General features: G+C 33.2%; 1 protein-coding gene across 1 annotated transcript; it reads right to left on the reverse strand.

The window, feature by feature from the left end:
- Positions 1–10261: 10261 nt before the first annotated feature.
- On the reverse strand, positions 10262–13947 carry LOC102587168 (isoflavone reductase homolog). The gene is made up of 6 exons (XM_006349536.2): positions 13721–13947; positions 13409–13596; positions 13197–13331; positions 10934–11186; positions 10646–10849; positions 10262–10565 (listed from the first exon to the last, which is right to left on the reverse strand). Exons 1-6 carry the CDS (start codon positions 13890–13892, stop codon positions 10399–10401), a joined length of 1119 nt encoding a protein of 372 aa, XP_006349598.2. The 5' UTR covers positions 13893–13947; the 3' UTR covers positions 10262–10398.

The raw sequence follows: 13947 nt of genomic DNA on the forward strand, positions 1-13947 counted from the left end.
ATATATTTTTTAGTTTTCATTACACAATAAAGAAAATTATATCTGACCTTTAATTGATTGTAGATGAGCCTCATTTTTATTTTTATTTTAGATAAAAACAATTACTAGTGTTCTACAAAATTTTGTATCAGTTTGATTCTTATTGACACCTATTAAGTTTGTTTTGTTCATTTGAGAATTGAGTTTCAATTCGTGTTTTTTTCTTTCTATAATTGTATGTTTATTTTCTGTCAAAATAATGTAACCTTGTCTAATATTTTACAGATTATTGCTCTATCGAATATTAGTGTCTATTTTAATATCTATATAATCTTACATGCATTAAGGAAGGAGAAAGTACAACTATTTTATTCTACAAACTTAAATGGGTAACAAGGTAGGGTTGAAAGAAACCACACCATTTTACTCTTTTTTGAATGAGAGCTTAAATATATTTACATTGTCTTTGAATTGATGAGTATGATTTCACTAATAGGTTATTAAGGCCAAAGTTTCATATGAATTTATTTTTTAGATGAATTAAATTTTAAACTTTCTTCTAGTTCAAGGTGTACAGGGATATGTATGTATCAATATTTATTTATCTAATTACCTATAATTATTACAGATTTGTATAATGAAATATGACTTACATTAAATATTTAGAAAATATTTATATGTATTATTAAAAAGGCTTGATGTAATTTTTTTTTATAGAAATATTGCAATTTGTGGTGGTCACAAACCTCCACAAATTAGATTATGGGAATATACATATCACATTGTGGTAATTTTAAACACACACAAACATAATTTAAAAAATTTAAAATAATATAATGGAGGTTGTAAACTATCACAAATTGACTTAAAAAACCTCCACAAATTCCAATGCACGTTTGCGACAGTCGTCATGGAGATTTCTTAAAACCGCCACAAATATGCTCGTGGCAAAGGTAATTGTAGCATTTTTTAAAACCGCCACAATTCTTATTGTGAGGGTCAAAAACTGCCTCAAATTGACAAAATAACTCCCATAAATTGAGCATTTTTTTGTAGTGTGTGAAACTTTTATCCAAGCCTCAATTTTATATCACACATGATTATTATTCATACCCAATGCGGACACTCAAGTGGGATCCATGTTTTGATCCAGAGGAGGAGACATCCACGGCAATAGCATGGATATCTTTTCCAGCATTGCCACCAAATTTTTTTGGCCAGAAAGCGGTGTTTTCTTTGGCATCGGCAGTTGGAAAACCTTTGCAAGTGGATTTGGCTACCCAGAATAAAACTAGGCCGAGTTGTGCAAGAGTCAAAGTAGAAGTCAATCTACTTGGAGAATTTCCAAAAATAATCAATTTAGGTATGAGGATGAAAACGGGAGAAGTGAAGGAGAAGTGGATACACATCAATTATGACTATGTGCCTAAAGCTTCAGGGGCATAATCAGAAGGAATGTTTTATCATTCATCCAGAACTTTATCCAAAAGAGGAGGACAAAAAGGAAAGGATATCAGCAGATAAGGAGAATGAAGGTGTAAATAGGAAGACAACAAATATAACACAAAGGAATGGAGTAGCAAGAACATCAAAGGAAGATAACGGAAACACAAAAAATGTTGAAGAGGTTGTTTTCCAGGAGCAGAGAAGAAAAAATTATCATAAAGGGGGAAGACAACCATACAAGGGAAGAGTGGAGCAACGATGGAATCCTAGACCACAACAAGTACAGGGGACAATTACAGGCAGTAAATTTGAAGCACTGGAAGATAAGATAGAGGAGGACAAGACAGCTCAGGTGCTCGAGGAGAGAGACCATGAAAAAGAAGTGGAACATCACCAAGTTGAGCATGAACCAGTGGCAAGCACAAAAGAACAATCAAGAGGATTTAATACTAAAAGCAAACAGAAGGACACACAGAGTTCAGCAAATAACTCTGAACAATCAGAAGAAATTTCAAAAATAGATCCAGTACAAGAATATGTGCAAGAGAGTGGAGGAATTCACATTGAAGCAGTGTTTGTGCATTCAAAAGATAATGAGGAATTGATTGGGGAATCGAATGATGAAACAGGAGATAGAGACGTTCCCAAAATAAAAACTTTTACAGCGAAGGAACTAAGTGATAAGCAAAATTCGGAGAAGGATGAAAGCATTGATATCAATGTAGAATATGTGAGTAAAAATGGGGATCTTTCACCAAGGCAGATTGATAATCTTAAAAGCAAAATGACGAAGAATATAAAGCAGGTTCAACCTCATTCACAAATAAATACAAGGAGTAAGAAGGGGTCGCCTTTTACATCAATTTAATGATAAATAAGATCATTTTCTGGAATATCAGGTCTGTTAGGACTCAAAAATCTTTTGAGCGACTAGTAGATCTGCATAAACGACATCAATATTCATACATTGCTTTATTAGAACCATTTCATAGCCCTAGTGAACTGGAAGCTTATAGGAGGAAGTTGGGTCTTCCTAATGCTAGAGTAAACTATTCATCCAAAATTTGGGTCTTCTGGGAAGATGATTGGGTGGAGAAGGGTTCAACAGATTCTATACAACAATTAACAATGCAAATCCAACTGAGAGATATGGATGATTGTTTCAGGGTAACGGCTGTGTATGCAAGATGTAGGGCCTTGGAAAGACTAGAATTATGGGAAGATTTGGAGCATATTGTTTCTCAACCTAGTAGCCCTTGGTTGGTGGGTGGTAATTTCAATACAATTGTAGATGAGTCAGAGAAACTAGGTGGTTTACCAGTGACAATATGAAATGGCTGACTTTGCTGCTTGTATCAATGTTTGCGCTTTAAATAAGTTGAAATTTGTAGGTAGCTGCTACACTTGGTGGAATGGACGAATTGAAAATGATTGTATCTTCAAGCGACTGGATAGAGTATTGGGGAACAATGAATTTATGCAATTACTACCTAATAGTGAGGTGCATCATCTAATTAGACAAAGCTCTGATCATGTTCCACTACATGTGATGTGTGATGACTCTCAGGAACACGTGGTAAAAGCATTTAGATTCCTGAACTTTTGGACGAAGCACAAAGATTTCATGAAGATAGTAGAGGAAAGCTGGATTGAAGAAATAACAGGATCTCCATTCTTTATAGTCCATTCCAAATTGAAGGGGACCCAAACGACTTTATCAAAATGGAGCAAGAAAACCTTTGGAAATATTTTCCAAAAAATTGCTACATTAGAAGATGTGGTGAAGACAAAGAAAGTACAGTTAGAAATCTCGCCTACTGTAGAAAATAGAAGTTCACTTAGCAAGGCGGAGACAGAATTGAAGAGATACCTTAATATTGAGGAAGAATACTGGAAGTAAAAAGAAGGTATGAAGTGGTTCATGGATGGCGATAAGAACACTAATTTTTTTCATGCTTATGTGAAGGGAAGAAGGAGAAAGCTTCAAGTCAAAGAAATTCAAACACCACAGGGAGATATAATTAGTAATCCGCAGATTATAGGAGAAGAAACGGTCAATGTGTTTAAGGAACAATTTCGGGAGCTCAGAGAATAATACAATGGATTTGATCCACTGTATTCCTAAATTTAATTATCACGGAAGGGGAGAATGAGGGGATGGTGCAGATGACATCCAAAGAAGAGTTGAAACATGTGGTTTTCTCATTGAATGGTGATAGTGCAAGTGGACATGATGGTTTCTCAGGCCAATTTTTCCAATCATGTTGGGAAATAATTGGTAATGATATTACAAATATGGTGAAAGCTTTCTTTTGTGGGCAAGAGTTACCCAGATATGTGGCTCATACCAATCTAGTGCTTATTCCAAAGAAGGAGGAGGTAAAGACCTTTGGAGACTTGAGGCCTATTAGTTTAAGTACGTTTACAAATAAGATTATATCGAGGCTGATGCATGAAAGAATGGTGAAGGTGCTGCCCAAAATTATCTCTCTTAATCAGTTAGGCTTTGTGAAGGGACGGAGTATTAATGAGAATGTATTGCTTGCACAAGAGATTATCAGAGACATTAACATGAGAAACAAATTTCACAATATAGTGGTGAAGCTTGATATGGAAAAGGCATATGATAGAGTTTCGTGGAAGTTTCTTGTAAGGGTGTTAAGAAGCTTTGGTTTCGCAAAACGGATTATAGATATGATTGACAGATTAATAAGTAGTAACTGGTATTCAGTTTTGATGAATGGGCAGTCATATGATTTTTTTCAATCATCTAGAGGTCTAAAGCAAGGAGATCCATTATCACCCACTCTTTTCATAATTGCTGCAGAAGTATTGGCAAGGAATCTGAATAATTTATATGAAGAACATGATTTCATAGGCTATGGTATGCCTAAGTGGAGTCCAAAAATAAATCATCTTTCATATGCAGATGATACCATATTATTTTGCTCAGGGAATGGAGTATCAATTCACAAAATGATGAAGGTATTGCGAGAGTATGAACTCGAGTCAGGACGGATGATCAATCTGGAAAAAAGCTTATTTTATCTTCATGAAAAGACACCAGTAAGAGTGTGTAAGCGAATCAAGAGGTTAACGGGCATCAAACAAGGCAATTTCCCATTTATATATTTGGGTTGCCCTGTATTTTATGGAAAGAAGAATAAAAGTCATTTTGAAGAGTTGATCAAGAAGGTGATGAAAAGGCTTAACCTATGGCAGAACAAGTTATGAACATTTGGGGGAAGGAATATTTTGATTACACATATGCTGCAAACTATGCCAGTGTATCTACTCTCAGCTATGAATCCCCCGACTGGTGTGATTAAGCAACTTCATAGAATTGTTGCAAAATTCTTTTGGGAAAATGCTACAGGATCAAGAAACAAACATTGGGTGTCTTGAGAAAATTTGTGTTATCCAAAAAAGGAGGGAGGAATTGGTCTTCGGTCTTTACGCATAGTGTCTAATACTCTATTTGCTAAGCTATGGTGGAATTTCAGAACTTCTACATCGTCCATGTGGAGAGCTTCAATGTGGAACAATTACTATAAAAAGTCACATCCTATCATGACAAAAGGATGTGGTGCTTCACACATATGGAGAAAAATGTAAGCAGTAAAAGAGGACATAGAGCACAACATATGGTGGTAACTAAAAGCATGGAATTCTAGCTTTTGGTTTGATAATTGGACTAGACAAGGGGCTTTATATTTTATAGAAGGAGAAGGCGCAAGAGAAGAGGAACTGGAAGTTAGAGATTTTATAAGGGGAGGAGAATGGGATATACAGAAATTGAGGGATAAATTATCTGAGGAAATGATAGTACATATTGTGGAGAATATAGTTCCTCCAGCTGAATTACAGAGTAATGATGTATCTTGGTGGATGGGGAACACCCAAGGCAACTTCACTGTGAAATCAGCCTGGGAACTACTGAGACAGAGAAGGGAAAAGAAGGCAGAAAATAACAAAATCTGGGCAAAGGGTGTCCCTTTTAAAGTGATTTTTTTCTTATGGAAAGCCTGGAGGAGGAAGATTGCCACAGATGACAATTTGAAGAGAATGAAGATAAATATTGTGTCTAGATGTTGGTGTTGTGAGGAGAAGACAGAAGAAACTATGACTCATCTTTTTTTAACAGCACCCATAGCTACTAAGCTATGGAGGCAGTTTGCTATTTTTGCAGGGATTGACATAGAAGACATGAATCTGAAACAACTCATAAACACATGGTGGAATATTTACACAACACCAAAGCTGGAATCAGTATACAGAGAAATGCCAGCAATCATAATGTGGACGATATGGAAAAGGAGAAATGGCATCAAGCATGGAGGAACGATGGATTTAAATAACATGATATGGCAAGTACAAGACATGGTTAGAAAATAATCAAAAGCTCATACCCTTGGATGAAGATAGGAAAGGAGGATTGGCCTCACATAGTTACATTATTGAAGGAATACAAACCAAGACTACACTATTATTGTGTTACTTCGAAATTTCCAGAAAGGGATAAGGTGAAATGTAATACTGACAAGGAGTGTAGGGGAAATCCAAGGAACAATGCACTTGCTTTTTGTGTAAGAGATGATGTAGGAGATCTGATATATGCTACTGCAAGAGGAATAGGAATAGCCACAAATACAGAAGCAAAAACAATGGCTATTAAGGAAGCTTTGAGGTTTTGTCAGTCCTTTAATTTAAAGGGAGTAACTATAGAAACAGACTCTCTCACACTGAAAATGATGATCGAGAGGGAATGGAAGGTACCATGGGAGCTTATCGAGATAATAGAAGCCATAAGGGTCCAACTACAATTTTTACAAGGAATCATCAAGCATATATTCTGAGAAAGAAACACAGTAGCAGATTCGTTAGCTAATGAAGTAGTAGACACGCAAGGCACAAAGGAATACCATAGCTTTCATGAGCTACCAGTTTCTACAAGGAGGCACATAAACATGGATAAGGCTCAGATTCCTAATCTTAGGATTAGGACACAGAAAATAAACAGGCAATGATTCAGCAAAGAAATAACAGGGGAAGGGGGAAAATACATTCACACAACATAGAGAAACATAAAAGGGATCCTAATATTTACATGCCCAAGGGAATAAAAAACACATAATCCTAGTGACTGACAACATATATGTGATTAATCTTACTAGATACCCTAGATGCAAAGAGATGGGTATTTAGCGCCTACCACCACAACAATCCAAAGCAAAACATCAATAGTGATTTTCTATAGATATGATAGATTTTGTGAGAGGCAAAGAACTAATGGAAGAAATGAGATGGGAAAAGTGATGGAAGAAGAACTTACACAGATAAAGTCGTTTCAATCCATTGGAGATGTACCTCGACCACCTGAAACACGGCGAGAGTTGGACTCACCGGAGATGATAGACGAAGCCATTACCAACAACCAATGATGGAGCTTGAAGATAACCCAAAGGAGAAATAAGATGAAGTGCAGATTTCAGCTCAAGGGTAACATCACACAAGGAGGAAAAGACTAGAGGAGAGAAGTACTGTGTACTCATGGAAGTGTGCCTAAGTTACATCTAGATAATTAGGAAACCTTCCTTTTTTGGACCAAGTTTTTGGGCCGATCTGTTTTGTACGAACTGGGTTACTTTGTTTTGTGTAGATTTTAAGAAAATGGGTCCATCTATGGACCTAAAATTTGTTTTTTTTTAAAAGTTAGCTGCTATGTACCTTTCAATTGCCGCAATGGTGGGTTCAACCCCTTCCACATAGAGGACCAATGCATGCTCCCACCTTTGAGTTTCCAGATGCACCTCTGCTTTGCACAGTTCCACCACTATTTCTCCATTGAGCACTAACGGTGCTATATATTGGAGTGTCATTTCTTGTGCTGCTAGTCGATTTCCTTTGAATAGGTTCGCCAGCTTCATCTTCTCTGGTGCCTCTGTGGTCTCCTTCTCCATCCTTGTACACATTTCCCCTGGTGTCTTAGTAGGTCTGAAGCAGTTTCCTCATTGGAATGGCATGTACTCTCATGCGAATTCACTAAAATGGTCGTTTCCATCACAATCACATTGTTTTGGGTCGGGGTTTTAGCATTCTGAATTGGGGTTTTAGCACCCGCTAATGTTGGCCATTGTTCTAACAAACACCCAACTCTTTTGCTATATGTATCTTTGTTGCTTTATCTCCGATGACCGTGTTAAGCTTCTTCCCTCATCCCCTAGCCATTTTCAGGTGCGGCGCATGTTAGCTCTCCTAAACTGCGCTGAGACAAAAAAGAAGCATAATTGAAATAAATCATGTGTATATATGTATTAGTCTCTGGGCCCGTGCGTTGCACGTGTGTCCCATGTAAAATTTTATAGAGTCGTTAGAATGATTAAAATTCAATATAAATATGTTAATGAGTAATAAAATGCAATAATTATAAATTAATATTTAAAAAATTTATAAGAAAAATCAAATGAGTGACATATTTTAATTAGTGTTTATAATTAAATTTCTTTTAAGGAATCAACAATAAATTTGAAATGTTAGTAATAGTTAGCAAACGTCCAATAAAGTAAAAAATGACTAATTTGAGCTAAAATAAAAATGTAGACTTACTACAATTAGAAATTCATAGAAAATTAAAGTATAGAAGTCTAATGGAGAGAAAGCGTAAAAAAAGAAGAAAAAAATACAACATATACATTATTTTTAAAACTTTAATCATAACAATATGGATGAAAAGAAATACATAATCAGTATATTATTTTTCGAGTTCTTGTCGATATCTTCTCCCATAATTAATGAAGATTCAAGTGTCCTCTTCATTGAGTCAAACTAAAGCATGAATCAAATAGCACAATAATAATACAAGTGTTTCTCTGCTATAATTATAAAATAAAAAGGATAATCTTGGGAATGCAGAGGTTTCATGAAATGATGAATTTATATAGATAAAAATGGAGGAATATCAAAGATATCTTAAAGTTATAAATTAAATATTGAAGGTTATAAATATGAAAAACATGAGAGTTATGAATATTATTATTAAGAGTAGCAATTGAACAAGCAATTAAATATGAATTATGAAAGTGAGTATCTAAAGCAAATAAAGAAGATAAATAATTAATAAATAAAAAAGAAAAAAGTGTAGTGCAAGTATTTGCGTGTAGAATCTTTGCTGGTGAAATAACCCACACTAAAAAGTTTCTTTTCTTAAATACCTTTGAAATAAAACTAATAACAACCAAGTTAATGAGCCTTCTGATTTTTTAATTGGGCATACAAGAGTTATAACTTTAAATAAGTGATGAGTTTTGACCTTTTAATTATAAAGTTGCAATTAAGGGACTGTACGTGAGTTTAATAGTGACTTTTAAAATTCTATGTATTGATTTGAGTTAAATGGGACAAAGAACGGCAAATGAGGAATATATATATATCAAATAAATTAAAAGAGAGAAATAAAAAAATCAATACCAAGAAAAAATGTAACTAATTTAGTTATTGAAAGGGTAAAAATGTCTAACAATTTCTTTGTCTTTTAACTTTTGACTTAACACCTTTTCATTTAATATTAATATAATAATAATATGATATGATTATAAGGGAATAATTTATTTCTTTATTGATGGCATTATTGTAGTTACTTAACTTTATAGGGATATTTTGGCATTTCAACTTTCAATTTTTTTTGCTCCCACTTTTAGTAATATATGATAATATGATCTCTACTTTGACAAATTGGCAGAAAGTAGAATATAGATAACAGTGAACTCATGAAAATCATAAGAGTGCCCTTGTGCTGCTGGTACAAGCTAGAGAAATCACCCTTGCGATTCCTGGATTCGCTTCTGTTAAATGGTCGGACACAACATTGTTGAGTTTTAAAAGGTGTGAATGGAAAATGAAGAGTTGCGACTTTTATGAAGAGTTGTGACTTTGATGAAAAGTTGTGACTATTATGAAGAGTTGTGACTTTTATCAAAAGTTGTGACTTTTATGAAAAGTTGTGACTTATATGAAAGGTGGTGACCTTTCCGAAAGATTATGACTTTTCAAAGGTTTGTGACCTTTCCGGTAAGGCACAATAAGAACCTTTTCACACTACCCTCTGTTATCTATAAATTGAGGGATTTTCTCTCATTTTAGAAGAACCAATTTATGGACTTCTTCTACTACTAAATCTAGTATTCTAAGTGTACTTTACTGCCGTTGAGTGGCTCACTGACACCAGCGTTTTGGGTATCAATACACTGGTGATTGCGATCATTCTATCCTGGGAGGACATATTCCAAATCAAACCTCGGATACTAGAGGGGAATAATTTCCTTAAGGGGACACTGTGCATTCAGTGGGCTTGATCTTCTTTCTATTTTTCCAAATTCTGGTATGCGTTACAGATTTTAGATTTGTGAATTAATTTATGTTCTTCTGTTCTTCATTAGTTCAGTAAACTTTGGTAACTTCGTGTTTTTGCAAAGTTTGTTGGAATCAGTAAGATTCTTTAAACACAGATTGACAACAATTCTTCTTTAAGAAAAAATATTTCGTATATTTTTTCTAATCTGTTTCTGATTTTTTTGCTCCCAGTTTTAGTAATATATGATAATATGATCTCTACTTTGAGAAATTGGCAGAAAGTAGAATATAGATAACCGTGAACTCATGAAAATCATAAGAGTGCCCTTGTGCTGCTGGTACAAGCTAGAGAAATCACCCTTGCGATTCTTGAATTCACTTCTGTTAAATGGTCGGACACAACATATAATCAATGGAATAGTTGAGGTGCAAGCAAGTTATCTCGACTCCGTTGTTTAAAAAGTAGGCACCACTAGAATTAGACAAAATTAGTTGAGAATAAAGGAACTTTTCGAAAATAGAATATAGAAACATGTCAAATGTTTTACATGCATCTGAAAACAACAATATTCATCAAAGAAATTAAAGGTAGGAAGCTCCTTAATAGGAAGGAACTCTAAAATTTCACACATACTGGTTGAGTATCTCATCCACTGGTGTATATTTAACATCAGGATAAACCTCTGATGCCTCTACTCCAAATGATGGATCAATTTCAAAATTAGTTTGTTCACCCTTCACAAAAGCAGGGTAAGATATCGATAATGCCATATTCAATGGAAACGAGGCTTCTGCAAGAAATACAAACAACAAGTTACGCCTTATAGACAAGACTTGACACTAAGGATAGAATGAATGTTGTTTTACATACCTTGTATGTTGTTGAGAACTTGTTCCCCTGGTACATATATTCTTTCAAGATTCTTTCCAGTTTTCTTCTCCCACAAGGATACCAACTCGTTTAACGTAATTATATTTTGTGGAGGCTTGATGTAGAGGATTTTGTTAAGTGTTTTTGGATCATCGACAGCCTTTATGGTATACGTAGCAAAGTCTAGTCCTTTATTAAAAACAGCTGTACGTAGATATATACAAAAGAAACTTATAGCAACATGCATGTTCATATGAAAATTTTGAACCAAATCGGAGTTTAATTTACCTTTAGCATTACCATCTCCTAAGATGATAACTTTGTCTTTGGGTGGACCAGCAGAAGGTCCAACTACAGGTCCAGGTTGTGCCAAATTTGGAAGAAAAAAATCAGCACAATAGAAGTTGACAACATAAGTGAATGGTATTCCTTCAGCTTCAACAGCGCGACGAATTTGAATTTTAGTATTAAATGTTGTTTTAGCAGGCTCAACGGTATGGAGACGATCTACATCATTCCCAAATTCAGAGGGAAAGAATCTCTGAAAGAAAAAGCATTAAGATAAACTTATTTTCAAATAGTAAATAGATCAAAGAATGAAAACTCATGGTCATGTAAAAACTTAGAAATATTGATTCTACTTTTTGTGCTTTATTAAAAATTATGTAACAAACAAAATTATTACTTAAAAGATTCTGTAACAAATGAAATTAAATTTTTTGGGTTATATATTCCGATAAAGTATTCATACAAATATATAACATACTCCAAATATTTCTTTAGTCCTACCAAAATACAACTGTGTAAGGTGTTTTTTTTAAAGAAAATGGCACAAAATATGAGATGAATGATGACACAAAAAATTATGAGATGAATGATGACACAAAATATGGGATAATAATCAGGACAACTTATCGTGGGATTAGATAGGTAAAATAACAAAACAACCCTGCTTAAACCCCATTTTTATACACCACTTTACATTCATGAATATTAACATCATTTATAATAACATTCACAACCTTAATTATTTGTTGTTCTTATGATAATATATTTTTCTATTAAAAAATTACATTTTATAAATACAATTTTTATTTATAAATATAATATAAGTTGAATTTATTTGCCTAATTCTTATGTTTATTTATATTTTGATTTCTCTCAAAATGTTCACTTCACTACTAAATATTTTTAATAAATAGTTTATTACTCACTTAATAATTATGTTTTATATATCAATTAAAATGTAGATACCTTTAATAATAAAATTTCTATTACTTTTAATAAACTTAAAATGGAAGTTTTATTTTTAAGCTAAATAAGATGAATGTTTTATTTTTAAACTAAATAAGATGAAAGTTTTATTTTTAAGTTAAATAAGATGAAATTTTAATTTTAAAAACACAGCACAATTATGGAAATGAACACCCAAAAATATTTAAGCTAAATAAGATGAAAATTTTTATTTCTAAGAATGAATAACTAAAACTTGCATAGAAAATGTAAAAAAAAAAAATACTAAATAAGGTGAAGGGTATTTTTGTAAACAAACAACTTATTCTTAGAAATTATGCAATGAATATAAGTTTGAATATGACAAACCAAACAAGCAACAAAAATTAATCCCAACATAACTTATCTAGTAAAACTTATCCTAGCATAACTTATCACAACATAACTTGTAGTCAAACCAAACGACCCTAAAGAAAAACTAAAATTAGGTTATGTATTCTAATTATCTAAACGAATGTAAAACTAAAGAACAAATATTCCAAATTATTGTCATTCTTAGACTTGAATTGATTTTATTTTTTTGTTAGAATTAATATTAATTTGAGCTTTATCAAAGTTACTCATATCTATGGACTATTACCGTTATTGCCCTATTCAAAATTCTAAGTCTCCAACTTGAAATAATATGTTAATTAAAAGATAAAACCTACTCCCTCCGTCCCATTTTATGTGAGTTAGTTTGACTCGGCACAGAGTTTAAGAAAGAAAGAAAGACTTTTAAAACTTGTGGTCCAAAATGAATGATAGAAATTTGTGTGGTTGTAAATCATTTCATTAAGGGTAAAATAGACATTTTATGGTTAAATTGTTATTTAATATAGAAATGTGTTATTCTTTTTTGGACTGCCTAAAAAAGAAAGTAAGTCACATAAATTGGGACAGAGGGAGTATATAAAAAAAAATATAAGAAATATTTATAAATTATATCAAAGTAAATATTTTTCTGCATAAAATAAATTCTTAAAATTATATATATAATATCAGGTTGGTTTGGTCTTGACTTGACTTTTTTTAGTAAAAATCAAACCAACCCAAGTATATTTAGTCGGGGTTTTTTCAATACCAAACTAAGTCAAATCAAACCACTAATCTTTTTTTTTTAATTGACTCAATTTGCGATTTAATTTGATTTTGTTCGACCCTAATTATAACACGCGGAGAGTGGAAATTGAATTAGTGATTAATGAATTTGGATGGCCTAGATTGAAGTGATGTATAATATCTCATTAAGAGCTAATATCTCATTATATAAATTTACCTTGACATTGCCAGCTTCCTTGATAGCAGCAATGATGTTGACTTGATCAGCTAAAACAGCATGACCTACAATAGAAATCACAACATCCACTTGCTTTATTGCCTTCACTAAACTCTCATGATCATATAAATCTCCCTGCATTTTATAACCACAAACAGATCATCTTAATCTTCTTGCATTTCAAAACTAAAACAAAATAATAATGTACATACATGGAGGAAGGTGACACCAAAACTCTTGAAAGTATCAATGAGTTTGGCTTTGGAAAGAGTTGATTCTGTGACCAAGACAAATGTGTCGTGACCAGCTTTAGCACTAGCTTCAACGATGAACTTTCCGATGTAACCAGTACCTCCAATGAACAAAATCTTACTTTTTCCGGCCATATTGAATGGAGAAGCTTTGATGAGAGAGAGAGAGCGCTTAGTAATAGTGAAGCGAATTGAGAGTGATTTGTTACTCGTAACGCGAAAATGGGTTTTTTTTATATAAAATCATAACCATAAGTATCCATTCAAAAATACCTAGAGTGTGTCTCGTGAACAATTGTCTTTTCTTCATCATTGACATATAACCAACAAAAAGTGGAAGTACCAAAAATAAATAAAGCCATGCATAATGTTTCAAGAGCAAACGGACAACAACTTCTGACATTGCCCTTTCCTTCTTTCTTTCTTTCTTGTATTTAACTGACATTGTGAGGTGTCACCGTAACTTTATGTGCAATGGTCATATCATTGAGCACCATTCA

This window comes from Solanum tuberosum, unplaced genomic scaffold, assembly GCF_000226075.1.
Source record: "Solanum tuberosum cultivar DM 1-3 516 R44 unplaced genomic scaffold, SolTub_3.0 scf00112, whole genome shotgun sequence".
Classification (NCBI taxonomy): Eukaryota; Viridiplantae; Streptophyta; class Magnoliopsida; order Solanales; family Solanaceae; genus Solanum; species Solanum tuberosum.

Coding starts and splice junctions, on each gene's coding strand:
- LOC102587168 (XM_006349536.2), bottom strand. CDS start 13,892: ATGTCAGTTAAATACAAGAAAGAAAGAAAGAAGGAAAGGGCAATGTCA. Junction 13,597..13,720: donor GTTCACGAGACACACTCTAG/GTATTTTTGAAT, acceptor CTCTCATCAAAG/CTTCTCCATTCAATATGGCC. Junction 10,566..10,645: donor AGTTCTCAACAACATACAAG/GTATGTAAAACA, acceptor TATTTCTTGCAG/AAGCCTCGTTTCCATTGAAT.